Source organism: Panthera tigris, chromosome D2 (assembly GCF_018350195.1).
Source record: "Panthera tigris isolate Pti1 chromosome D2, P.tigris_Pti1_mat1.1, whole genome shotgun sequence".
In the NCBI taxonomy this organism is placed as follows: Eukaryota; Metazoa; Chordata; class Mammalia; order Carnivora; family Felidae; genus Panthera; species Panthera tigris.
Genome location: NC_056670.1, coordinates 13293083 through 13320688, shown reverse-complemented (window position 1 = coordinate 13320688; position 27606 = coordinate 13293083). Strand labels below are relative to the sequence as shown.

Below are 27606 nucleotides of genomic sequence, written 5' to 3'. Positions count from 1 at the left end.
CGCAGGGCTCGAACCCACACACTGTGAGATTATGACCTGAGCTGAAGTCAGATGCTCAACCGACTGAGCCACCCAGGTGCCCCAGTATAGGAGATGCATCTTTATACAACTTTAACTGGTGAAATATGCAAAAATGCTCAAGATGATCAAGTATGAAGTATTTACTGAACCATACTTACAAAAAACCAGATTCTAAGCACCATAGGAGATACTAAGCATAAAATACCCAGTCTCTGGATACAGTAAAATAGAGCTCTGATTTCTACAAATTACAGTTTAAAGATCATTAGGTTTCCCCGGTGCTATGACCACAAGAAGGGATTTTCAAAATAATCAGTAATAACTCACTGTCCCTCAATCCCCTTCTCCACCTAAGTGACATGCCACCTGCAACACTGATTCCGCCTGCCTCAGATCAGCATCCCTGGATTTCTCCCACCCCCCTCCCTCCTGGATGCAGATGCAGCTGGGTAAGTAAGGTCTGTGAGATGGGCAACAGCTATAGCACAAGCTTCGGCCCCAAGGCAATACAATGGTATTCTCTCCTCTTGTTGAACTTTACACTTTGTGGCCTAATTACCATATTTTATCAGAAAATATCCTTTAAACAGGATTTTTTGGAAAGATTGTTTCATTTCATTCTACTGCATGACACTAATTTAAGAATCACAAGTTTTCCTGGGAGAGTATTTTTCAAATTGAGAAACAGAAATAAAAGTAGAGATCTGCTTTGTAGACAATTTACCAAGGACTTCAATAGCGAGTTTAATTACCGGTTAAGAAATCAAAGCAATATTTCATATAATATTCTTTGGTTAGTTTATTACTGCGTTGATGAATTAAAATAAAAACCCAGAACTCTACTTTTCACAAGTTCAAGAGAAAGGGGAAAAAAATTTAGTGGCTGTTATACAAGAGCCCTTCAAACCCTTCTTCTTTGGGACCGTTATTTGTATTAGATCAGTATTCCTACCTATCTAGATCCAATTGGTATCAACGTGTGCATACATATATACATTTGAAATTTACTCACTTTTAGTCTCATCCCAAGTAATTCTTGAAACATCCATCTGAAGTGTTAATTACATATTTCTATCATACGCTAATACATAGCCACTAAAATTCTAAATGTTTACCTTAAGTCTAAAATCATCTCATACCATCTCATAATCACTGGTGACTAATCTGCTTACATCTTAAAACAAACGCTTCAAAGGTGCCATCACAATGCGAATAAACTAAAAATGTTCCCACGTTTCACACGCACCATCCATATAAAATTCTGCAACTTGATACATGAGTTTACCACACTTTTATTACGAGTACTCAGTGGGAGCAAAATAACCTTCGGATTGTTACTTCTGTTTTTTCTGTTTCTTAGTCCGTCCATTCTTCTTCTGTCCTTTCTTTTTCTTCTTAAGGAGAACAGCTTTTTCTCCAATAAACAAACTTTTAGAATGTCCTACATTTTTTGAATCGAAATGAAGTCCCTGCTTAGGTTTACCGACATTCTTCGAACTGGGATTTGAATTTGGCTTTAATTTTTCTTTATTGACAGAACGCATGACTCTGAGTTTCCTTCCCATCAGTTCAGAATTATTTAACTTCAGAGCAAGATGAACAGCATCTGTATTCTGGAATAAAAATCAATATATTAATTTCCACCAGAAAGCCCTCTGCAAAGACACTAGTACAACTGTGACTTTAGTGGATCAGGAGAGTTTTCAGGCTTGCACAGATAAACGCCCCTCCCACTCTGACATCCAAGAAGTGCAACCCCACGGGTTTCAGTGGCTGGGCCGGTAGTCTCGTTTTAATCATGCTCCTCACAGGTTTCTCCCCAGGAAGCACTCAGCTGCCTTGTCACATAATTAGGTAAGTCACAATCCAACAGGCTTCATCTTTCTCATTGTAAAATGGAGTTCCAACCAACTAGATCGGTCACACGCAATCTTTTAAACCAATCGGCCTCTCTTGTCACAGGCTCTTTCTGCAAAAGCTGCACTGTGTTAGCTGACTTGAGAGAAGGGAACTCCCTTTCAGTTTCTGAAATGTTGAACTAGATGCCTTGCAGAATTGTTTTTTGTTTTTGTTTTAATATTTATTGAGAGAAAGCATGAGAGCAAGCAGGGGAAGGGCAGAAAGAGAGAGAGAGAGAGAGAGAGAGAGAGAGAGAGAGAGAGAGAGAATCCCAAGCAGGCTCCATGCTGTCAGAGCAGAGTTGGGACATTTAACTGACTGAGCCCCCTAGGCGCTCCTGTAGGATCCCATTTAGATCCCAAATTCTATTACTCTTTTGTTCTAATATAGAACCACTAGATGCTAACAACCCTGAATATTCATGAGATGTTTGCTAAAGGACTTTAGGAACTTATCAAGTAATTACAGCAGCAGAGGGGCACCTGGATGGCTCAGTCGGTTAAGCAGCCAACTCGTGGTTTCAGCTCAGGACATGATTTCACAGTTCGTGAGATAGGGCCTGGCATTAGGCTCTGTGCTGACAGCAAGGAGCCTGCTTGGTATTCTTTCTCTCTCCCTCTCTGCCTCTCCCCTACTCGAGCCCTCTCTCAAAATAAATAAATAAATAAACCTTAAAAAAATAGTAGACAACAGAGAAACACTACAATGCATTAACGATGGCAACAAAAGCCTGTGACAACCTTTCTCAAAAGCCGTCTGGTAATAATACATATCAAGAGTATTAAACATGGTCATTTATCTTGACCTAGTCAGTAACAGGCCTGGGGATCTATCCAAAAAAAAAGCAATCACAAACTGCACACAAACATTTGAAGGAAAAAAAACACCCCATTTCATCATTACAGGGAAAAATAGAGAACGCTGCAAATTTCCAACATTTGAGAAACATTAGGGAAAAGATAGTATAAATTATGTTACCTCACTCAAAGGAACATACTTATACAACAGAAAACACAAAGCAGTTTGCAAAATTTTATGTTCACAGATGGAAGTTCAACTTTAAAAAAGAAGGCACGGAAAAAACTGAAAGGAAATGTATTAACGGGTGCTTGAGGAAGGGAGAAAAACTTAAGTGCCATCAGGCATTATGAATATTCTCATAGTATGTATGTTCTAGTATTATTAGGCATGATACGCTGGTTAATATTTTGTAAACTAAATATAACTAATTTTGTACAAAGACCAAGATTTTCTTCTACCTGTGCCAACGGGTCAATTCTTTTCTCCATTTTATGGAAAGGGGAAATTCAGAGACTGAATACTTTTTATGTCCAATATCTGAAACATTATTTCATAACATCAGTGTGGAGAAAGAGGGAACCAGAAGGTCTTTTATTGAGGTGCGGTTACAGGAAGAGTACTCTAATATGGCAGATTATGAGTTTAGTTTCCTGAAGACGGAATTTGAAGGTGACGGTGACAGTTATGTCCGAGAGATGAAACAGCAGGGACAACCCCTCCAGCACATTTCAGTGGACAGTGACGATGCACGAGTCTCCCATACCTCAAAGAGTACGTAGCCGAAGCCTCTGCCGACTCCAGTGGCTGGGTCTCTCACAATCCTAACCGCCACGATACTCCCACAGTCCAAAAAGTGTTCCTCAATTGCAGATTCTTCCACTTCTAAAAACAAATTCAACCAGAGCACAAGTAAAAACAGAATGGCCTTTGAAAGCTGGAGCTGTTTAACGATACGGCAAGTTAATGTAATATAGTTAATACAGCAAGCCCCACGAAAATTAGTCAAGTTACACTCTACACTTTTCCAAGTTGGTCTTAAAGCAAAACATTAAGTTACTACTCAGTTATTTTCCTGTTATTTTAACGATAAATGGGTACTTTATTTAACACTTACTGTACGGGAGATTCCCCACAAATACTGATCTCTTGTCCCTCTGAAACACAAAGAAGGTTAATAAAAATCACTGGAGCTGAAAACGGAAGTGATCCGAAAATCCCCTTTCCCTCACACCATGTATCTGACAGGTCTCCACGGCTCTGATTTAACTACGCACCTGTCCCTTATTTGATTCTGTTTCTTCTATCTTCCCTCTTGAAAGTGAGTAAGCACCAGAGGCAACAGGGTTTCTTTTGGTCACAGCTAGCACTAACACATGGCAGTGCCCAGGACAGGCACGCTACATTGGCACGGCAAACTTGGCACCGGGCCAGACGGCAGTCTGTTGGGCATTGCGGCCACGTGGTCTCTGATGTAACTACCCTCCCAGCCTTAACAGAACATTTACAAGTAAATGGTGGTTGTACGCTAATAAAACTGAATTTACATAACACAGTCGGCTTAATTTAAATAACACAAGCACACTTGGCCCTCAGGGTAGGTCTACATCAGAGCCAGAGAGGTCTTCCAGGCCTTGGTCATTTCTCAGCCAGCGCACTCTGACCCCCAGGAAAAGGCACTCTAGGTTTCGGTGGTGAGCTCTTACAAGCAGCCTTCACTCACTTTGAGAGACCTTTGTCAACTGCAAACTTACCCGTCACTCCTGCATTTAAACCTGTGGGACTGCTCCTGGACAAGATCCAGACGCCTCAACGAGGCAGACCACAGTCTTCATGATTTGGCCTCTCCCGTTTCTCCAACAGCAAGTCCCTTACTGCTGTCCCTCTTCACACTCTACCTGCTATTAACTGCATCAAGCTCTTGCCATTCCCTAAGCAAATAAAGTTTTGGTCCCCGCCATATACACTGTTTAAAATTTCTTGAGCCCAGATAACACTGACTCATCTTTGAAGTCTCCAAGAGCACCTATTCTTCTCCTGCACCCTCCTTTGTCCCTTCTTGCTGGTACCTCCCCAAGTCAAGTGTCCCATTCCTGAGCTGACAGAGCATCCTGTGTATTTATCAGAACATAGTGCTGGGGCGCCTGGGTGGCTCACTCGGTTAATTATCCGACTGTGCTGACAGCTCAGCGCCTGGAGCCTGCTTTGGATTCTGCCCCTCCCCTGCTCACACTCATAAGCTCTCTCTCTCTCTCTCTCTCTCAAAAATAAATACCTTAAAAAAAAAAAAAAGTGCCACAATCAGCCCATCTGTTTGTCTTCACCTTTGTACTGTGGACCCCTGAACCCCTACAGAACCCGGACTATAGCTCAGCATTGAATACCTGACACAGAGTAGGGACTCAAAAACGGAGTTAACTTTCTCTATTTCGGTATGTGAAATAAGGTGTTGGCCCGGATGATCTCCAACATCCCTCCCAGGCTAACTATCTATGAATACTTGATCCGGGTGTGGGGGTACCCCGTTCTTGGAAGCTGTTGACTAAGGTCCTTGTGCCAGTCTGTGCCCCAACGTTGTGACCTCAAGGGCCAAAGTGTTTCCTTCTTGGCTTCCCTTGTGCTCACTGATGATTCCACTCCTCTCCTTAGCGAAAGCTCGGAAAAGAACGTTTCTCTCTAGGAGACTCTAGTTAAGTTCTTTAAACAACTCAAGTACCACTTACAGATGAAGTCTCGGATGCCAGATCAACTCTAACACGAAATCCATCTGCAAACTGGGCCCCATTTCTGCATTATAAACACGAAGGGGGAAAATGGCTGTTAAAAATGAGCGCCGAGTTAACTGTAATATTTGCTCTAAAGTCAAACCAAAGAATAAAAAAAACATACTCGTACATACTTAAATGTAATAATTCCATTCAAATCTCAGAGAGATAACATTACCTTTTCAATGCTTTTGTAGCAGCGCTCTCATCCTTAAACACAACATAAGCATTAATGTTTTTCTGATCAGGATGAATTTTACGTCTATACAAAAAAAAAAAAAAAAAAAAAAAGAAAAAGTGTAAAATCTGTTACTCTCAAAGTCATTAAAAAGATATAATTTGTTTTCTACTCTCAATCAGCACATATGACAAGAATTCCCAGAAGTTTCATCTCTTTATCAATTTAGTAATAACGCAAAAAATAACATACAACTTACACAGATATTGGACAAAACATGTAACTTTTGCCTTCCTATTGATCATCACTATGAGGGAGCAAGCAAGTAGGCCCCCCCCCAAGCAATGTCACAAAGCTAGAAACAAGAATCTTAACTGGAGCCCTGTACCTAACAACACATAAGCAGATACGAGAAGATAAAAACTATACAAGTGTGTACAACTTAGAGAAATATTAAAGATCAATAACCTTGCAGCCACTGCCCATCCCAGAGACACTCTCTGTGCCTACCACCCCTACTTTTCCAGAAACCATCTGCTTGCGTGTCTATGTAGTTTTATCACAATCAAGCGTCTATTCCTTGGTCATACTTTGGTGATGTCCACTTGGGGACTTGAAGTCTTTTGAGTCTAATTTAATCTGCAGGATTCTGCCTTTATCTCTCTCTTTACCTTACTGTTCGACCTACGGAATTTTCCAAAGCCTGGATGGTTTTGATTGCAAGCTCACAATACAGGTCAACGTGTTCCTCTGGCCTCCCTATTTCTTACAAATTGGCAGCTGGATCCAGAGGTTTGCTCAGACCCAGACTGCACATCTCTGTCGGGACTGGATGTAGTGCTGTGTTTGCTCAGCGGGAAGCAGGTTATGACTGGTTTTCACTCTTTTTAACGATTACAGCTGCTGCTGCTCAATGCTTCCACCCACTAATTCGCAGGCTTGCAAAATGGTCATATAATTTAGATGTGACCGATCAGCAAAAAGGACCTAGTAATGACCACAGATTCTTCCCTGAAGACATGAACCTATTGTTTTTGAAGTAGCAAAAATGCTAATAAACAAATGAGTACCATCAAGAAAGGCACTAGGAAATGTCAGGGCATTTCTCATCACATTCTGTAATAATATACTACACTATCTGATAGTTTTCTATTGATAAAACTAACTACGATTTATTGAATGCCTAATATAATACTGGGCACTGTATTAGCCATTTTATGTATTCATTTAGTCTCCCATCTCCGACATGGGTGTTACTTTTCTGATTTTATGGATAGGGAAGCTGAGACTCAGAGAAGTGCCATGATCACAAGGCAAGGCGTGGCCAGCCCAGGACTTCAAACAGGCCTCAGTGACTCCAGAACCCCCATGCTTTCCCTGCAACACACAGCTCCTGACAACATCCTACTCAACTTGTCTTAGTGTTGAAATGTTTGCATCCTCACCAAATTCATGTTGAAATCCATGTAACGCCCAATGTGATGGTAATAGAAGGTGAGGCCTGTGGGCGTGGCTGAGGTCATGAGGGTGGAATCCTCCTGAACAAGACTAGTGTTCTTCAAGAGACCCCACAGAACTCCTAGCCCCTTCTTTATCTTACTGTTTGACTATAAACTGTGAGGACCGGTGAGAAGGCACTGGTTACGAATCAGTAAGCTGACCCTCACCAGAATGCAACTACGCTGGCAGTTCATTCTGACTTCCCAGCCTCTGAAAGTATGAGAAAGTAATTTCTATTGTTTATAAGCCATCTGGTCTGTGCCATTTTGTTGTAGCAGCCTGAACAGACTAAGACAAACCCCAAGAAAACCTAAATGGAAAAGGACTTTAACAACTCTTAACTGGGGGCACCTGGGTGGCTCAGTCAATTCAAGCATCCAACTCTTGATTTTTTTGCTCAGGTCATGACCCCAGGGTCATGAGATCAAGCCCTGAGCTGGGTTCTGCAAGGCGCATAGAGCCTGCTTGGGGTTCTCTCCCTCTCCCTATGCCCCTCCCCGACTTGCACTTGGGCAGGCACAAGCTCTCTAAAAAAATTAAAAAATAAAAACTCTTGGGGCGCCTGGGTGGCCCAGTTGGTTGAGCGTCCAACTTTGGCTCAGGTCATGATCTCACAGTTTGCGGGTTCAAGCCCCGCGTGGGGCTCTGTGCTGACAGCTCAGAGCCTGGAGCCTGTTTCAGATTCTGTGTCTCCCTCTCTCTCTCTGCCCCTCCCCTGTTCATGCTCTGTCTCAAGAATAAACATTAAATAAATAAATAAATAAATAAATAAATAAATAAATAGATAGATAGATAGATAAAAACTCTTAACTGCACTCTACGAGAAAAGATCCCTTGGCACAGGGAATACAGAGGGCAAGCACACAGTTCTACCCCTTTCTATGTGGCAAGAACCTGTTTTGTATCAAGCTGGATGGGTGATTTAAAAAAACTAACGACATCTAGAGATCTAGGTATTAATAACATCTAGAGTTCCACCTGCACCCAGAAGGGAGAAAACCAGAAATAGCATCATCCCCACCCCTACACAAGAAGCTGAATAACCCACAACATTCTAACTTTTGTAGAAGCTACCAGAGCTAAAGTCCAAAGGAAACCGAGCTGAGGTCCAAAGGAAACTGGGGGGCTAAGCAAGGGCTGGGCCATCCGAGGAGACAGGAGGCAGCACTGGCTCAGAAGCTGGTGCCGGACAAGGGAGCCAGGCCGATTTCAGCTAGGATTTAATACACTGCCAGAGCCACGTGTGGGCTGGGCCCGAAATGGAATCTCTGGAGGCCAGCAACACAGATAGGCACACCCGCTTGCAGGCCCTGCTCCACCGACCTCTGCCAGTGTCCCCAGGAATGACTGAGGGCAGGTGGGAGCCCAGAGACATCCCTGGGGGGTGTGGGCTGGAGAAGAGAAGTATGGGAAGGACACAAAGCCCACCTGGATTCTTCTCCCAACGGAGAGGGCTGAGCTGCTGGGGCAGAGACAGCAAACCCCGTCATTCCCAGAGCACAGGGAATAGTCCTGGGGCCAGAGAAGGGAGGCCTCCTACCACAGGGCAAGGAGTGGGAAATGTTTTCCAGCCCAAGATCCACCAAAGACACAAGGCAGAGGTTGGCTGCCATGGGAGGGAGGACCAGCCGGTGCACTGATACACAGACAGACAGGGCCGGCCTGCATCAGAGGCTGAACCGGGACAACAGACAACCCCACCGCCCCCAACCAGACCACCAAGAACCAGCACTCGCAAAGATGGATCTTCAACAAAATTTAAAACTTGGGCTCTTTAAAAGACACCCTTAAAAAGGTTAGCCACAGGGACACCTGGGTGGCTCAGTTGGTTAAGTGTCTGACTTCGTCTCAGGACATGATTTCACGGTTCGTGGGTTCAAGCCCCACGTTGGGCTCCGTGCTGACATGGGGGCCTGGAGCCTACTTCTGATTCTGTCTCCCTCTCTGCCCCTCCCCTGTTTGCATGCTGTCTTTCTCTCTCAAAAATAAATAAACATTAACAACAAGGTTAGCCACAGATAGGGGCAAAATATCCAAAACATATATATCAGAAAAAAGTCTTGCACCCACAATGAAAAACTGTATACAATAAGACAGACAAGCCACCAGAAAGTGGGTGAAATTTTTGAACCAACACTTCTCCAAAGAATAGATACAAGCAGCCAAAAAGCACATGAAAAGGCCCTCAATATCTTTAGTCATCAGACTAAATAGAAACTGAGACCATTACAACAAACCCTTAGAAGGGCTGAAATTAAATGACTGGCAATACCCAGTGCTGGCGAGGATGTGAAGGAAATGGGAGTTCTCCCACAGCGGGTGGAATGTAACACGGTGAGGCCACTTCAGAAATTTATTTGACGGCTTCTTAGAAAACGGACATATACCTACCACAAGACCCAGCAGTCCCAGACCTCCAGATACTTTAGCAAGAAAAATAATGTGTACACCAATGTGTTCAGAACTTTTTTCGTGATAGCCCCAACCCTGAAGTAACCCAAACATTCATCAAGCTGACGAATGGCTGGATACATTCTGGTACAGCTACACCATGGAATACTACTGGGCAATAACAAAAGAACAAGCCACGGAGCATCCAACAGTGTGAGTGATCTCCAGTTTATAGTAAGTGCAAAAAAAGGAAGACGCAGAGTATACATGTTGAATACAACTGCATCAAAAGGTATGTGGGGGGCTGGGGGGGAGGGGAGAAAGTATATATATGTGTATCAATTTGTAAACGCGTAAAATGTCTCTAGGAGGTTATACTAAAAAGTAAAAACAGCAGCAGCCTGGGGCAGGAACTTGGCTGACTAGGGTAAAGGTCCAGGAGCGAAACTTTTCACTGCATACACTTTTACACTTTATTTTTAACCACTTGCTTCATTATTTATTCAAATAATTAAATTTAAGAAATTTTTTGATTGGGGGCAGGTGGTCAGGGCCAATGGCAACCACAGGGCACAAATTCTATTTTTCTGGCATCAAAATTCCTCAGTACTATTATACACTCCTATTGGCATCTTGGTTTCTGCTGAAACTTGGGCCCTGGCTTTTAGCCAGCTCCAGGAAGAAGTCCATACGACCTGAAGAAGAGCTGTGTCTTACCAAGTTTTCCATTCTTTACAGCATCTGAACAATAATACCCTGCATATGGAAGGACTTAACATGTGTGGCTACCCCACAAACGTTACTGGAGCCAGGAACACATAGTAACACATATTTATTAAGTGTTAATACAAATGCTGTGATGGGTATGGGATAAAACTGCCAAGAACCTGGTCTGCCAAAGAAGTCTAAATTAAGAATGAATGTACACATGAATGCACCAAGATGCTCAAAGGAGCTGCCGTAACTCAAAAATCCTGTTACTGGAGGATTCCCAGAAATTTCTGTGAAATTTTACATGAGCAGAGCTGACACACAATGTTACCTTAGCTGAACATAGTGAATTAGGTTGTAATTAGTACAACATAGTGATTCAACTGAATTTTTTTTTAACTTTATTCAATTAGTACTGGCTGAGGCAACTCGTGACTTCTTTTTCTTTTGATTGAGATGTAATTGACATGTAACATTATATTAGCTTCTGTTGTACAATATAATGATTTGGTGTTGTACAATATAATGATATGGACTGTGAAATGCTCACCCCAGTAGGTCTGGTTGACATCCATCACCACACAGGGTGACACGCTTTTTTCTTGTGATGAGAACTTTTAAGATCTACTCTCTTGGCAACTTTCAAATACCCAAGAGTGTTATTAACAATAGTCATCATGCTATACATGACATCCCCATGACTTACTTATTTTATACCTGGAAATTTGTACCTTTTGACCCCATTCAGCCATTTCACCCCCACCTCCTCCCCTGGCAACCACCCACCTGTTCTCTGTGTCTTCGAGTTGTTTTTCATTCTCTGGCTTATTTCACTTAGCATAATGCCTTCAAGGTCCACCCACGTTGTCAAAAATATAAAGATTTCTTTCCCTTTTTTAGGTCTGAACAATATTCCTGTGTGTGTGTTTATCCAATTATCTATTGATGGACACTTAACGCTGCTTCCGTGTTTTGGCTATTGTAAATAATGCCACAATGTTTTCAAAGTACACTATCTTATCTAATATAACCATACCTATATATCAATGTAATCTGTAGACCTATTAATATAGCTATATCTAATATATATACCTCTGCTTGTACAATCTATGAATTCATGTCCTAGTTAGAAAAAAAAACCCAAGATTAGAGATTAATAGGAGACTCTGCATAGAACTGAAGGTGAATGAGAAATACAGGTTGTATGTTTTAAATTTAGGGGCGCCTGGGTGGCTTGGTCGGTTAAGCATCCGACTTCGGCTCAGGTCATGATCTCACGGTCCGTGAGTTCGAGCCCCGCATCGGACTCTGTGCTGACAGCTCAGAGCCTGGAGCCTGCTTCCGATTCTGTGTCTCCCTCTCTCTCTGACCCTCCCCCATTCATGCTCTGTCTCTCTCTGTCTCAAAAATAAATAAACGTTAAATTTATATGTCAATTATACTTCAATTTTAAAAATTAATGAGAAATGAAGGGAGAGTAAAGAAAACTTTTGTGTCTCATCCATGGCACTAGGTGGATAAGGAGGGTAGGGGAAAATCCCCTGAGAATATGAACTTGTGAGCCACACTACCAGCACAGTCCCCAAACCTTCAAACAGAGAGCTTAAAGTGGTCTTGAGCTGGTAGTACCCCCAGGTAACCTGACAGAAGCAAACATGAATTCTCTGGAAAAACCTGACCAGCTAACCGCAACTATGGGGCACCCCTGATTTTCGGATGCATCCTGACTTCAAAATGTTAAGATATGGGAAAATGTGTGCCTTAGAACTGATAAAATACAGTATTTATGATTTATACTACAATATTTGGGCATAAAATTTCCTTATTCTCTTCCAAACATAATGCTTGATTAAATGTCCTTGAAAATTCTCATGGCACATTTTCCAGCAACTTATTTATAATATTTAATGTGATTCTACAATTTATGTTAAAGCTTAAAGACAAACATCTGATAAATTTACCCGCTATTGCAGTCATAAGAAAATAGTCAAGTAGTATGATGTATTATCGAAAAATAAAAATCCACGAAAACACGGTCTTAAGTTTTAACCAAAATGGAAGAGAGTTTAAGACTACTCCCTTTCTCTCATTATAAACTTACTTTATTGCTGCCAACTTTTTGGACAGAGTTCCCTCTGCTGGAATCTTTTAAGAGAGAAAAAAAAAGGGGGGGGACAGGTATTAGAGAAAATTCATTATCCAAAATATTACTTCAAATTAATTATATTTTAATTAATCGAATTCTAAATGTCTTATTCTGATGTGATGTAATTAAAACATTCTAGGGAATCAGAAACAACCGTCCTAATGTTATATGAATGGGATCTGGTGGCTTAGGCCAAAATTTTACAGACAATGACTTTTTTAATCTAAATGGAAGTAAACATACTGTGCTCTCAACTTGGGTCAGATGACTCAAAGGGGTCTCTGGACATAAGGGGATATGGAGGTTAAAGACGCGTAAGAAAAACGTAAGGAAAATTGTTTTATAAAATAAGCTTGGAAAAAAGCAACACTTCTATATCAATATTTTATTGTACGTGCTATATGATTTTACTTTTTTGTACATTCTGTATGATTTTAAGTATGTCTAAATAAATTGGGAAATAATGTAAAGACATTATTTCATCCCTATGTCTAAGGGTCAGTATATGTCGGCTGGCAAAAAAAAAAAAAAAAAAAAAAAAATCATTGTATCTTTAATTGGGCAAATAAGGGAAACCCCTTTACATTCAAATTCACTTTCTTTTCAGCCCTATACAGTATTACTTTTGTACTACTTAAGAATGAGGGGTTAGGGAGGGAAAACTTTATGGAGGAGATGGAAATTCAGGTCAACAACTCTGACCGTCTGCAAGGCGCCAGTCCTGAGATAACTGGCAGAGGCACTGAAATGCCTCAGCCAGGTACTGACAAGACAAAGGAAAAGATATAGACCCTGCAAGTTCACAGAGCAGCACCATCTATGAATGTCAGTTTAATTTAGGGCAGTTACTACGAATGTCCCCTGGAAATCTTAGTCATCTGATATAAATTCTCAGTTTGCCTTACTCACAAACTCTGAAAATACAGACAGCGTAACCGTGCAAGACATGAGAAATGCCCAAGTGAACAATCAACAGGTGAATGATGGTCATCAAAACACATTTACTAGGTGTCTTCTAGGAGCCCTCAAGCATCTGTATCTTGTTACTGAAGATACAAATGAGTAGGTAAGACCCAAAGCAGTAAGGTACAGAAATAGAGGGGGAAAAAAAAAACTTGATGGTATAAAGTATCAAAAAGAAAAACTTGAGTAATTAACATTTTAATCGCCTACCAAAACACAGACTGTGTCTCACTAGGCAAAATGAGACTTTGAGGAGGAGTCGCAACAAAACCAATGAACTGAGCAAAAAGAAGAGTGAGAAAGCGCTAGCGTCTGATCAGCAACGACGGCAGCTCCCAGGCTGCAGGAGAGTCACACGTGGCCTCAGGGCCACCCTGTGTTGACTGTCAGACTAAGAACCAGGACAGAATTCACTCACAGCAAGGCAAATGTAAGGGCTTTAGGCAATTCCATATAAGCTTCATGTGCACAATGTGCAGGTATTGGTGACCCACGAATGAGCAAGGCAAACCGGCTGTCTGCTATCAGCTTTCAGTCTGGTGGGGCAGACGAATAATGGAACGACTACAGAACAGTGTCATAAGCACCATAATGAAGCATGGGGTGCCGGAGAATGCACGACAGAGTCATCAAACAGACCGGTAATCCAGGGACAGAGCAAGATCCCCAAAAGTAATACCAGGCCAAAGTGCGTGTGTGTGTGCGCGCGCATGCGTGCACGCATAAGTGATGCGGTACCTATATGTGTAATGATCATGAGTTCCAGGAAGAAGTACTTTAAAATTTTTAACACTTATTCATTTTTTGAGAGAGACACAGAGCGCGAGTTGGGGAGGGGCAGAGAGAGAAGGAGACACAGAACCCGAAGCAAGCTCCAGGCTCTGAACTGACGGCACAGAGCCCAACGCGGGGCTCGAACTCACCGAGTGTGAGACCATGACCTGAGCTGAAGTCAGACGCTTAACCGACTGAGCCACCCAGGCGCCCCTGGGAAGAAGTACTTTAGGGAAATTAAGTTGACAGTGGTAGGTACTGTCTGCAGTACACCAACCTCCTGGACTGAATGCCTTGGAGCTCAGAAATGCTATTCCACACGTATTAATGTTCCGCAAACAAAAGTCACACATCCACCCTCCTACAATGATATCATTTTACTGTGTGAACGCATTAATTTAACAGAGTCCAGGAGTCAGAAGTAGATCTTAAGAGCACTTCTTCTCTGGGGCTAGATTTGAACCTGTTGATTCAAAAGGCTGTGCTTCTCCATCTCACTAATACCAACATGTTAATAAGTCTGACTTAAACGAATACGTTTCGAGATTTGCAATTTCAAGACAGGGAGAAAACATACCAGAGAACGAAATCGTACAGATTCTATCTGTCCATACTCTTTAAAAAATGACTTCAGCTTCTAAAATAAAAAAAACATATATACTTTAGTCTACTTTCAGAACATCAAGTAAGTGCTACAAAAAAGAATTAAGTAAAACCATCTGATCATCTTTTACTGCCAGGTTTTCTTTTAAGAACATTTCAGGAACAAGGGACTACTCGGTTGGAAGACAAAAAATAGTTTCCACACACACATATATACACATAAAACGCATTTCAAGTTTTTGTTAGTATCCATAAGGTACGCATTTTTGTCTTTGAATCTTTTATAATCTTTGCCACATGTAAACTGTAAAAGTAAAGGGCATATTTTGGGTTTAGTAAATCCCACATAATGGAAGAACCTCAGGATGTATTCATTCATTTATATAACAAATATTTATTGAGCTCCTTACTCTACGCTAGGCATGATTTCAGGTTTACGTTCTAGTGACATGTAACAGAAAAGAGGGCTGGAAGGAATAAAAAAAACAAAACCAAACCAGGAGGCCACTGCAATACTGTTTGCAGATTTGCAAAAGGATGAATAAGGGCAGTGACTATGGGAACGGAGAGGAGAAGGTGTATACCAGAATCAATCTACAGAATGATTCATGTAATCATTTACAATGAAGCTATATGTTAATGACTTATTAATTATGTACTTATTCAATAAAGGAAGAGTAAACAAAGTTATGAGTTATTAAGTTCTCTGAATCCTTACAACATGTAGATTATACACACTTACCTTCTTATTACACGTGACAGGCAAATTCCCAACAAACACCGTTCTCTCATTCTTTAATCTTTCTTCTTCTTGGTTGATTTCAATTTTCTTTCTCTGATTTACAACTGTGTGATCTACATCATCAAGTACTTTTTTATCTGCTGCTTTAATACCAGATTGAGAAGCACTCCTTTTCTGTCCTTGTTTTTGGTGAATTTCTTCTTCTAAATCAGCACTTGCTAGGGCGTTTTCCCTTCACAAGGCCATGAAAAAAAAAAAGGTAAAAAGAAAAGAATAAGAGTCCTAGAAGTCCGATGTAGTATCTGACAAAGCACAAAGATTTGAAATATTTCTCACCTACTTCTAGCTTTCCTAAATATAAACTTATGATTCACAAATATATCTAAATTTAAGAAACAGCATTATCAAAAAGTGACCAGTATCTCTAGAATACTCAAGATTAGAAAAAATTGGGGCACCCGGGTGGCTCAGGTGGTTAAGCGTCTGACTCTTGGTTTCAGTTCAAGTCATGATCTCATGGTTCCTGAGTTCAAGCCCCACATCAGGCTCCACACTGGCAGTGCGGACCCCGCTTTGGATTCTCTCTCTCTGTCCCTCCCCCGCTCACGCTCTCTCTCCAAATATAAATATTTTTTTTTAAAAAAGAATGATGTATTAAAAAAAAGATTAGAAAAAACTAAGCTCAATTTTTGAAGATAGTTAAAACTGTCAGATTATTGCAGAGCAACAAAAGTTGCTCATTTAAACAAAAGTTGTAAAGCTCTTGGAGGTCTAGTTTATGCTCTATGAATACCCAGTTTCATTCTCTGCTCTAGAACTCCGGGGGATCTGCAGCACTTGTAGGGGGTCTATAAAGGTTAAAATGGCTGCAAAATACTTTGTAAAAGCAATGTGGCCAACAGGGAAAACCAGATTTCCTACTTTCAACTGTAATATTTAAAGGACTGCTTGTCAAAAGTACATTCTGAAATGGCAAATACAACAAAAACCTTGGTGCACATGGGTAAGCGAGATCTGAGCATCAAGTCTAATAGAGAACCGACAGGGACCATATGTATGCATATATACATATACATATGTATATATATATATATATATATATATATATACACACACACACACACACACACACACACACAGACATATGTACATACATATGTACATATATACATATATATATATATATATATATATATATACACATATTTTACGTTTATCTACTTATTTTTTTAGTAACCTCTACACCCAAAGTGGGGCTCACACTCACAACCCCAAGATCAAGAGTCGCATGCTTTTCCGACTGAGCCAGTAGGCGCCCCGGGACTGGGATCTTAAGGAGGCAACGGTAATACAAGTCGAGTCGTGGGTAGTAAATGATTCATTCACTCAGTAAATATTTACTGGGTTCCTATTCTGTTCTAGCGTCTGGGGATAGAAAGATAAAGAGACTATTAAAAACCTTGCAATACTCCAGCCTCTGAAGAGATAAGCAAAGTTCACAATACAATGGTAACATGGTGTAGAAAAATAAAACACACATGAGAGGCTTCTCAGGGGAGGGGAAAGGCCGTGTCTGGCACATTGTCCTCAGTAAATTTTGACGTTCTTCTTCCACTAGACCGTAAGTTCCACTAAGGAGAGGGTTCATGTCTAGTTTTTTGTCCACTATGGCATATAAAGTACCAAGCAGGAGTGAAAGGAACCGAGACGGTATGGCAGGAACCAGGTCAAGGACCATGGCTGTTATGTGCAAGTGCTTAGATTGTATCCCACAGAGCTTAAAGAGCCATTGAAAATTTTGGGGCACCTTACAAAGATCATTTGGGCAGCAGAGCAGAAGATGCTTAGGGAAGGGGCAAGGCTGGAAAAGGGAGACCGGTATGGAGAGAGTTATAACTGCATGTATCTGAGAAGACAACAGACCAAATTGAGCAAGGGAGGGGTGGAAAGGGAACAACAGATTCAAGAGATATTAAAAGACAGCACCATCAGGACCCGGCAGCTGAGTAGAACGCAGGGAAAAGAGGGGGTATAAGACGACTCCCGAGTCACTGGCTCAGGCAACTGGATGGAAGATTGGTGGTACCATTCCTGCGGACAAACAGGTCTCAGGAGCCTACGCAGCTCAGTCTGAAGCATTCTGAACTTGAGGTGGAGTTGACTCTCAAACAACACGGGTCTGAACTCCACTTAAACGTGGATTTTTTTTTATTTATTTTTTTGATAAATGTGGTACAGTATTTTCTCTTCCTTATGTATTTTTTTTTGAAATTTTTAATGTTTATTTATTTTTGAGACAGAGACAGAGCACGAACGGGGGAGGGGCAGAGAGAGAGAGAGAGAGAGAGAGAGAGAGAGAGAGAGAGACAGACAGACAGACAGACACAGAATCTGAAGCAAGCTCCAGGCTCCGAGCTGTCAGCACAGAGCTCGACGTGGGGCTGGAACTCACAGACCGTGAGATCATGACCTGAGCTGAAGTCAGATGCCCAACCGAGCCACCCAGGCATCTCTTCCTTATGATTTTTAATAACATTTTTTTCTCTAGCTCACTTTACTGTAAGAATACAGTACATGACATATATAACATACAAAATACGTGTTTACCTACTATTTATGGTAAGGCTTCTGGTCAACCGTAGGCTATTAGTAGTTAAGTTTTGGGGGAGTCAAAAGTTATATGTGGATTTTTGACTGTGTGGGGGTCAGTGCTCCTAACCTTTCCATTGTTCAAAGGTCAACTGTATCTAGAATATACAGGTGCAGATGCCAGCAGGCAAACAGATACACAGATTAGGAGATCAGGAGAGAAATCAGAATGGTGCAGCCACGGGCATAAAGGAGACTGCTCAGAATGAAGGGTAGAAAAAAGTCCTGAGAAGACGACCACAGAACCCTGGGGGAAATCAACATTTACAGAGTAGGCAGGAGAAGAGGTACCCACAAGAACACAGAGAAGGAACAAACAAGAGGGGAATCAGAAGAGACTGCGATAAAAGAATCTAATAGCTTCAGGAAGAAAAGCCACCATGTGGAATGGAACAGGGAAGAGGCAAGTGTGGGGCGCCTGGGTGACTCAGTCGGTTAAGCGTCCGACTTCTGCTCAGGTCACGATCTCGCGGTTCATGAGTTCAAGCCCCGCATCGGGCTCTGTGCTGACAGCTCGGAACCTGGAGCCTGCTTGGGATTCTGTCCCAGAATCCCCCTCTCTCTGCCCCTCCCCTGCTTGTGCTCTCTGTCTCTCAAAAAATGAATAAATGTTAAGAAAAAAAAATTAAAAAAAAAATATGGCAAGTGGGTCAGGATATCTTCACTGCACGCTGCTTCGGAAGTTTGGTGAGATCACATAAAAACACAACAAGTGAACAGTCGGATTCAACACGTCAGAACAACAAGTTCCTGGAAGAGAAAACAGATCAGGAAAAGGAAGAACACATGTATAAAGTTTCTCTGAAAGCTTGACTATGAAGGGAAGGACTGAGGGCATCGTAGCAAAGATAGGGTTTGGTTTTGTTAGATTTCTCTTTTTAGGATGAGACACTTGAGCACATTTGTACAGGAGACAGATGAAAGCCACAGGAAGGAGAAGAAAATGGATATAGCTGAGGGAATAATCCGGAGGGAGACAAAAGAGGTATGTGGTATCCAAAGCACAGGTGACCGAATTAACCTTGGACAAGGAGCGAGACACCTTTCTCTGAGAGAAAGTAAAAAAAAAATTAAGGGGCTTGAAGAGAGTGGCTTCACAGACCAAGGAAAGTTACCAGGGAGCCTGTGATGTGACCGCTATTCGGATCTTGATCAAATAAACTGTAATAAAAACATTTTTTTTTTTTAACGTTTCCTTATTTTTGAGACAGAGACAGAGCATGAACGGGGGAGGGTCAGAGAGAGAGGGAGACACAGAATCTGAAACAGGCTCCAGGCTCTGAGCTGTCAGCACAGAGCCCGACGAGGGGCTTGAACTCACGGAATGTGAGATCATGACCTGAGCGGAAGTTGGACGCTTAATCAACTGAGCCACCGAGGTGCCCCTGGAAAGTGTTTTTTTTTTTTTTTTTTAATTTTTTTTAACGTTTATTTATTTTTGAGACAGAGAAAGACAGAGCATGAACGGGGGAGGGGCAGAGAGAGAGAGGGAGACACAGAATCTGAAACAGGCTCCAGGCTCCGAGCCATCAGCACAGAGCCTGACGCGGGGCTCGAACTCACAGACTGTGAGATCATGACCTGAGCCGAAGTCGGCCGCTTAACCAACTGAACCATCCAGGTGCCCCTGAAAACATGTTTTTTTTTTTTGTTTTTTTTTTTTAATGTTTGTTTATTTTTGAGACAGAGAGAGAGACAGAGCATGAACGGGGGAGGGGCAGAGAGAGAGAGGGAGACACAGAATCCAAAGCAGGCTCCAGGCTCTGAGCTGTCAGCACAGAGCCCGATGCGGGGCTCGAACTCGCAGACTATGAGATGACCTGAGCCGACGTCGGACACTTCACCAACTGAGCCACCCAGGTGCCCCTGGAAAGTGTTTATTTTTTTTTTTAATTTTTTTTAATGTTTATTTATTTTTGAGACAGAGAGAGACAGAGCATGAACAGGGGAGGGGCAGAGAGAGAGGGAGACACAGAATCTGAAACAGGCTCCAGGCTCTGAGCCGTCAGCACAGAGCCCGACGCGGGGCTCGAACTCACGGACCGCGAGATCATGACCTGAGCCGAAGTCGGACGCTCAACCGACTGAGCCACCCAGGCGCCCCATGAAAACATTTTTTAAGCTAATGGGGGAAATCTGATCTCTGAGTTTGGGAAAACAAAACTCACCTTTTTCATGCTGGGATATTTACACATTTAGATTCCAGACCTTAAATCTGCTTCCACTTAATGAGGGAGATATGAAGGGTAAAGATGGAACAAGACTGGCCAAGGATTAGTAACTGCTGGTGCTGGGCATATGAGGTTCTCATCCTTTTCAACTTTTGAATATGTATGACATTTTACACAATAAAAATTTTTTTCTGTAAAACCTAGAACTACGAGATGAGCAAAACACTAAGATGAAGAGTGCAGGTATAAAAATCTCAAATTCTTTACCATCTAATTTCTTTAACATCAGCTTAAGACGATTCTACCGACCTGTTTGCCAACTTTTTGTCTGCAGCAGAAAGTTTCTTCTTCACTTTCATTTTTTGTGAAGGTTCTTGCAAAAGTGGTCCTTGAATTTGGGATGTACCTTCTTCCTCCTCATCCCGTTTCCTTTTTTTGGTGGTTTCCTTTTAAAAGTTGGAAGTTATGTTTGAGACCTCATCTTTTTACATAATTTAGTAGTCTTCCTAAATTAGCAAGTGTTCTCTCTCACTGGATTCCGGTAATGAAGGCTTACTTAAAATTAACCCTATCTGCCCCGCTTTAGAAATCATGCCCTGCGAGGCAGACTGTTCTAAAAGCCGTTCTGACGGGACGTTCGGAATAGAATTCAGTGACTTACTTTAGGCACAGGCACATACACGGGTTGGAGCTGAGGCTCAGAAGAGCTGAAGAGGGACGCCAACCGAGCTGTACTATTTCTGGAGGGGCGCCTGCTCTGGAGCAAGCTGCTGGCGACTTGTCCAACCACATAGTCTCCGGCCAGACTCCCGCGAACGCCGTCCTCCGGGTTGTCTCTATAGACACCGACGCCAGAAACTCAGCCACGCCAGGCCCCACCGTTTCGCCCTCCAGAGCTCCCGAACGCACACCCCTGCCCAGGCGGACGTGCCACCCGCCACTCACCTCTCCTGGGCACCTTTCTTTCTCTTCCCCTTGTTCTTTCCTTCCACCGGCGTCCCCATCCTGAGGCTTTCTAGACAGCGGCGGCGCACGAGCCCGGCACTTCCGGGTCCCGGCTACTTCCGCTCCAGGAACCACGCCCCTTCCGGCCTGGGCTGAGCGGGAGCCAGCGGGGCGCAGAGCTTCCGGTGCCGGGTTGGACCTCTTCAGGCTGGAAAGAAACCTTTCTTGGGAGTGCAGGAAGTCTTCGAGAGTAGTTGAGGCCTGAAGTATAAATAAGAATCAGCCAGGCTGGGTGTGGGGTGCCACTCCAAGCGGAGAGAAACACGGTCGAAAACCCCTGAATCACTGAAGAGGAGGGAGGGAGGTTTATCAAGAAATGAGGTTACAGGAATGTAGGCTACACAGTAATTGGTGAATCGGTGCGAAGCGTACATGGGCATTTTCTGCACTGCTGTGGCAACTTTTCTGGTATTTCACACTATTTCAAAATAACGTTTAAAGTAAGCTCCAGCTCTAACCTGCTCTGCTTAGCTATTCTACCAGATCCTGGGCACTGAAAACTCCTGCTATTTTCTCAGCCTAACTTCCCAGACTCCTCTCCCTCCAAACCCGCACATTCTAGCCTTTTTTATTCCTTGTTATTCTTTTACCCGAAAGGAATCCCAGCTCAGATATCCCCCAGAAAAATCTCCCAGTTACTTACAATAGATTTTTTTCCAAGCCTTCATCTAACTGCACTAGTGTTAATGTATTTACCCTTTTTCTTATTTACCTTATTTCTGTATTTCTACTTGCCGTACCTAGTGAATGTTCGATAAATTGATTTTTAAGTAATAAAAGTATCAAATTGTTATTCAGTAATTGAATTCAGAACTTTGGTGGTAAAATCGGATTTAATTTTGACTCGAGAATAGACGTGCTTTCTGAAAGCTGCTTAAAAGAAGTAACTGAGAATATATGTGACCCTTTTATAGACTGTATCAGAAAACTTGATGGAAAACACCCAATATTCAACTGCTTGGCTCTGGTCTCGATTTCCGCGTCTCTTATTTAGGCTTCCCGTAATTGTGACCTTGTATTTCACAAAAGATGAGACAAATCCAACTGTCTGCATTTGCAATTCAAGCACCTCGCTCCATCTATCCTATGTAGTCCAATGAAGAAATTCTACTCAATTTCTCTTTCAGAAGGTCTCCCAATCCCATTCTCATCCCCACTCTCTCTAGCATGATTCCAAGAATCATTTCCTATCCGTAGCACTTGCAACCTCATCACATCTGGCCTTTCCTGACTCTTCCTCTCCACTCTTACCTACACATTCCATTTCTAGATGAAACTCCCTCAAATGTTACTTTAAGGATTGCAGCTCCTGTGTGTCACCATCACATCTGTCATCATAACCCCTGTGTGCTCATTCACCGCCCCCTCTAGACTCCTAACCACTGGCTTTCCCTGACTGTACAATTTAGCACATATTTTGTTAAGCCTTACGTAGATTACTTCCACAATAAAACCATGAAACTATTGCTGCTTGGGGATCACATCTAATAGACACAAAACCCATCATGATGGTAGTCACAAATCCCTAAATAGGTTAAAATTAAAAGAAAGGTGGAGAAATGGGCTCACAAAGAATGAAAGGGAGCACACACTTCTAGAGGAAAATAATTAGGATGAAAGAGGCTGTGGTTGGACAGTTAAAAAATGATCCCCACTGCTGTTCAGAACTGGTTTTTAACTGTTCAGAGATCACTTAATGCCTCTGAAGAGTTTAAAATATAAGGACTCTTTTCATAGAAAGATACAGACAAAAATACTTTGGAAAATACGTTAGTGGTCTTCCGTATTCTGCTTCGGCTTCCCCAATCTCCCTACACTTAAGAAAATTAACAAGACCTGACCCTCAGGTTATTTCAGGAGAAATAAAATGGTTTTGGAGAACACTATAAAAAATATCCATCTTAATTTTTCCATCCATTGTAACTAGGTTGATAAACTATAGTTTAGGTAACCAGAGGTGAATTTAAGTCAAATCCTGGTAATACCATGAATTCTCACAACAGGCAGGAAGGCAGAGAGGCCCAAGAGTATAAACCTCAATTCCAACAAAATTTGGAATCACTGTTTCTGTAACACACAAAGTACGTGATATTAGTTCCTTGAAAACCAGGGTTTCATGATCAGGTAAGAGTGAAAACAGTAGGTAAAGGAAGTTAGCCAGGGGTCTCTTCATAGGCCTTCTCGGTTTTTATTTTTTTTATTTTTATTTTATTTTTTTTATTTATTTATTTTTGGGACAGAGAGAGACAGAGCATGAACGGGGGAGGGGCAGAGAGAGAGGGAGACACAGAATCGGAAACAGGCTCCAGGCTCTGAGCCATCAGCCCAGAGCCTGACGCGGGGCTCGAACTCACGGACCGCGAGATCGTGACCTGGCTGAAGTCGGACGCTTAACCGACTGCGCCACCCAGGCGCCCCCTTCTCGGTTTTTAATACGCCAACACCGAATCTCTGCGAAGAAAAAATGCTATATATAGCATATATATTTGGCAATGAATTCCCAAAGCATTTCCCAGAACCGGTATTCTAAGACTTCATTTTGGGAAGCACCGTTCTACAACAGTTTAAAAATCATCCATTAAACAAATTTCTGTAACAATAAATACAGGGTCATTCCAAAGGTGCTTTAAAACTATACATTTGAGCTTTTTAGGCCGTAAAAATTATTCTTAAGAAAGGATTGCCTCTAGGTGGAAAGTTCATTTAAATGGGGCATAAAAATCTAAATACCGATCTTTTTTAATGTGGAAAAAAGCAGATGCATATTAAATCACCAGAGACCTTTTAAAAAAGATCTAAATCCAAGTACCATCCTAGACCAACTGAATACAACTCTGGGGGCCTAGAGGTGGGGGGATGGGAGGATGGCCTCCACTTCCCCCCCCCCCCCGCCCCCCGACACCAACAGGGCACAGGAGTACTGATCACTGTTTTAACAATGTCCAGATGATTCCAATGTGCAGTGGGGCAGAGTGCACTAAAAGTAAAAGTCCAATGAAACTGTAACACAGAAAAAAAGAAAAAAAAGCTGCTGGTAATGGTTCCACATGTTAAAGAAAATAAAAATTTTTTCTTTAGACAAACCTCCAAGTGAATACTCATGTTCAGACTCAAGCAAAATAGTCTATAGTGTATATACAAAGATATAAAAATGCCTAATAAATCCTGAATCCCGTTAATGGACTTTTAATTCTTATAGGTATAATATTCCCTTTTTTTTTGGTATGTCAATTAACCCCTTGTGGATAATACAGGCTGGAGATGCATGTTCCAGTCAATCATCACATACAGAAATGAACTAAAATTACTTAATCTTTTAGAAACAAAATCAAGGATTCACAAACTATGGCATTTTATTTCAGAGCCTTTGCTTACATTTGTACAATATATTACATAATTCTTCATTGTTTGCAGATCCTAATATATACTTTATAGCTTTTATTCTATAAGCTTTTTCTTCAACGTTTTGCTGTCAACAAATCTTTACAGTCCTGTACAAATTTGAATAACTTGAAACCATTTTCAACAAAATTAGTTACTGTAAGCACACACTACAAGACTGAAAATGCTTTTCTTAGAAAAGTTGAATGTAAAGGATTCTGACACGTTAGCATCTACAACAAAACGCTTCGAAATTCTCACATGTCGTATTGCCAGAAAACAAATAAAACATGCCAGCCCCATCCAAAAAAAGTACACAGAACTACAATTAAAACGGTAAAACAGTCTGTACAGTAAAGTACTGTGTATTAACAGTGCCAGGTATTAAATAGCTTGAATGAACACATCCGCAATATACAAATGTCTTACAAAGGTGTAGAATTAAATACAAGTGCCAAACAGAACAGAGATTGGAATCATACAACATAAAGTCAATACAAGTGAAAACAAGTTTGCGTTCATTTTGGATTTTATACAAGGCATTTAATTTTATAGGCCTACCACCCCGATTAGCTATTTATACTTAAAATAACAACCATCCTTCTGAGACAGTTCATATCAACAACCTGGAACCATACTAATACAGTTTACTTGTTCCTGAAGTCCTCTTGTTGTAGCTCATAATAAAATAAGCAATACAAATGAATTATCTGTATTTAAGGAAAAAGAAACATTTACAAGAAAACACAAAAATATAACTGTTATAATTCATTATGAATAAATATACACTTTGAACTGGCTAAGTACAATCTTTATACATTGTTTAAGATTTAATACAGTTTATTAGCCATTTTCTTTTTTCACACAATGTATTATATCAAAATTAAAAAAAAATACTGATTTATAGAAAAATGGCAAAGTACAGTAGTTCCATTCCAATTTGAAGGGGCATGAAAAGCCACTGCAAGACCTTTTAGCCTAATTCAAACCTGTAAACATGTTCAGTCTTTTTTTAAAGAGAATCTTCAATATTTGGTTACCAGGACTGATGTCTAATATCCTGTTAACTGCAGGTTTGGAATTTATTACATGTGCTTGACTTATACAATTAAAGCCACCCTAAGGTGACTTGCTTTAAAAAACAATTAGCTCGTACAAATGAAAATAGGTTCGTATTTTTTCATAAATAAATGGAAAAATATCAAATGTTCCAGCTTTAACAAAATACAAGGGAATACATATACAGTAAGTTATCTTGACATGTTCCGGCCCACCTAACAATTATGCTTACTGTATTGTCTCTACAGGCAGTGAAAAGCCTCCATTTGCCACAGTGGAAGGCCTTCAAGTTACCAGACACACAATTCCCAGACAAGTTGGAAACAATTATTGCTTGAGGAAAAGCAGTTCATTGTACTTTTTCTTCATAAAAAAAGTGCACTTAAGTGCCAAGTCAGCTTGTCAAGAAACAATTTTTAAATATAAAATAGTGCTTGTCTGATTTTTTTTTTGTGCCACTGTGCAGTATAAAAAAAGACGTGGCCCTCAACAGCCGTGAAGTGCAAAGTGCTTTAGCAAGTCCTGCTGTCACCTGCACTCAACTGACATTCCATTTTGTGATGCGCTGGACATTGACGGTTCAGCTAACGTTAACATAACAGCAGCTGTTATGGAACTGGACGAAGGGGAAGAAGAGGATGAGGACGTAGCAGCACCTGAAGAAAGGGGAAACCAAACCAAAGGCTTAATAAACGTACATACGACAACAGAGAGAAAGAAAACACCAGCCCCGTAAGCTAAAAGCCTGTCGTATTCTCTGAAATCACTCAAGCCTGCAAGAGCAGTCCGAAGGTCACAATGCCATGTAAAGAAAGGAAAAACCAGTGTACCTCAAGTAGCTCTAGACAGTCCTGAAATACAGAGTTAAGGAGAAGGGACAGATCAGGGAATGCCGCTCCCGCACAGATCATATTAGGAAAAAAACCAATTGTGCACCCAGTCTATTAAGACACGGAAATAAAACCAAGAATCGACTTTGCAACAGTGAGACAAACATCGAAAAGAACTTTGAATCCAATAAGAAAAAGTGGTGATCCACCCAAAAATCTTTTCCGTCCTCCTAGTTCCTGCATCCTTCTGTGTTTAGAGTTTCTTACAAATTTAAATGGTGATGAGAGTGATTCTTAGTGTTGGAACAAAAGGGTCCACAGCTTGACTACTGCTTTTTCCTGCACTTCGCATACAAAGCAAATGACACATCCGTTAGTTTCTTCAGGGAAATTCTCTCATTGTTATAAATCAATATTTTTTAAAGTTTATTTCTTTTTGAGAGAGAGAGAGAGAAAGAGAGAGAGAGCCCATGGAACCACAGTGGGGAGGGGCAGAGAGAGCGAGAGTGAGACAGAATCAGAAGCAGGCTCCAGGCTCCAAGCTGTCAGCACAGAGCCCGATGTGGGACTCAATCTCACAAACCGTGTGAGATCATGACCTAAGCTGAAGTCAGATGCTTAGCCAACTGAACTACCCGGGTGCCCCTATAAATCAATATTTGAAAAACAAAATGTTTTAAGGCATACATGCACAAGGTAAAAGAAATTCCTTCAGCATAGGAATATAAGGTGGAAAAGCAAATCTCTGCCTCATGAAAACCCTCGTAAGTCCTCCAAATTTCACTTCCCTGTTGTTACCAGTTGCTTCAGTCTTCAAAACTCTAGTAGAGGTGCTGGCAAATTACTGCCCCAAGGCCAAATCTGGCCCACCTGTTGTTTGTTTGGCATAAAAAAGGTGATTTTATTAAAAGCACTGGGACAGGCCCATGGGCAGAAAGAGCTGCCTCAACTGTTTCTGATAAGAAAAATTTATTGGAAGGGTGCCTGGCTGGCTCAGTTGTCAGAGTGTGTGGCTCTTGA

The 27606-nt window shown here is 41.5% G+C and overlaps 2 protein-coding genes across 4 annotated transcripts in view; both read right to left on the bottom strand.

Annotated features, from left to right (window-relative positions):
- Nucleotides 1-1293: 1293 nt before the first annotated feature.
- Nucleotides 1294-21411, bottom strand: RBM34 (RNA binding motif protein 34). 2 transcript variants are annotated; one of them, XM_007086030.3, is made up of 11 exons: nt 21257-21411; nt 20973-21147; nt 20621-20757; nt 15492-15723; nt 14724-14783; nt 12365-12408; nt 5662-5745; nt 5442-5505; nt 3836-3875; nt 3485-3603; nt 1294-1634 (listed from the first exon to the last, which is right to left on the bottom strand). In XM_007086030.3, exons 1-11 carry the CDS (start codon nt 21313-21315, stop codon nt 1356-1358), a joined length of 1293 nt encoding a protein of 430 aa, XP_007086092.2. In that variant the 5' UTR covers nt 21316-21411; the 3' UTR covers nt 1294-1355. The 2 variants fall into 2 exon arrangements, with proteins under 2 accessions (XP_007086092.2, XP_007086093.2); XM_007086031.3 differs by lacking the exon at nt 14724-14783.
- Nucleotides 21412-24644: 3233 nt separating this feature from the next.
- Nucleotides 24645-27606, bottom strand: part of ARID4B (AT-rich interaction domain 4B) — a 151907-nt gene continuing 148945 nt past the window's right edge. For both annotated transcript variants that reach the window (XM_007086034.3, XM_042959926.1), the window contains one exon: nt 24645-26412. In XM_007086034.3, coding sequence (XP_007086096.2) covers nt 26285-26412 — 128 coding nt within the window. In that variant the 3' untranslated portion in view covers nt 24645-26284. The remainder of the gene's footprint in view (nt 26413-27606) is intronic.

Coding starts and splice junctions, on each gene's coding strand:
- RBM34 (XM_007086030.3), bottom strand. CDS start 21,315: ATGGGGACGCCGGTGGAAGGAAAGAACAAGGGGAAGAGAAAGAAAGGT. Junction 14,784..15,491: donor CTGTCACGTGTAATAAGAAG/GTAAGTGTGTAT, acceptor TTTTTATTTTAG/AAGCTGAAGTCATTTTTTAA. Junction 5,746..12,364: donor AAAAAGTTGGCAGCAATAAA/GTAAGTTTATAA, acceptor TTTTTTGTATAG/ACGTAAAATTCATCCTGATC.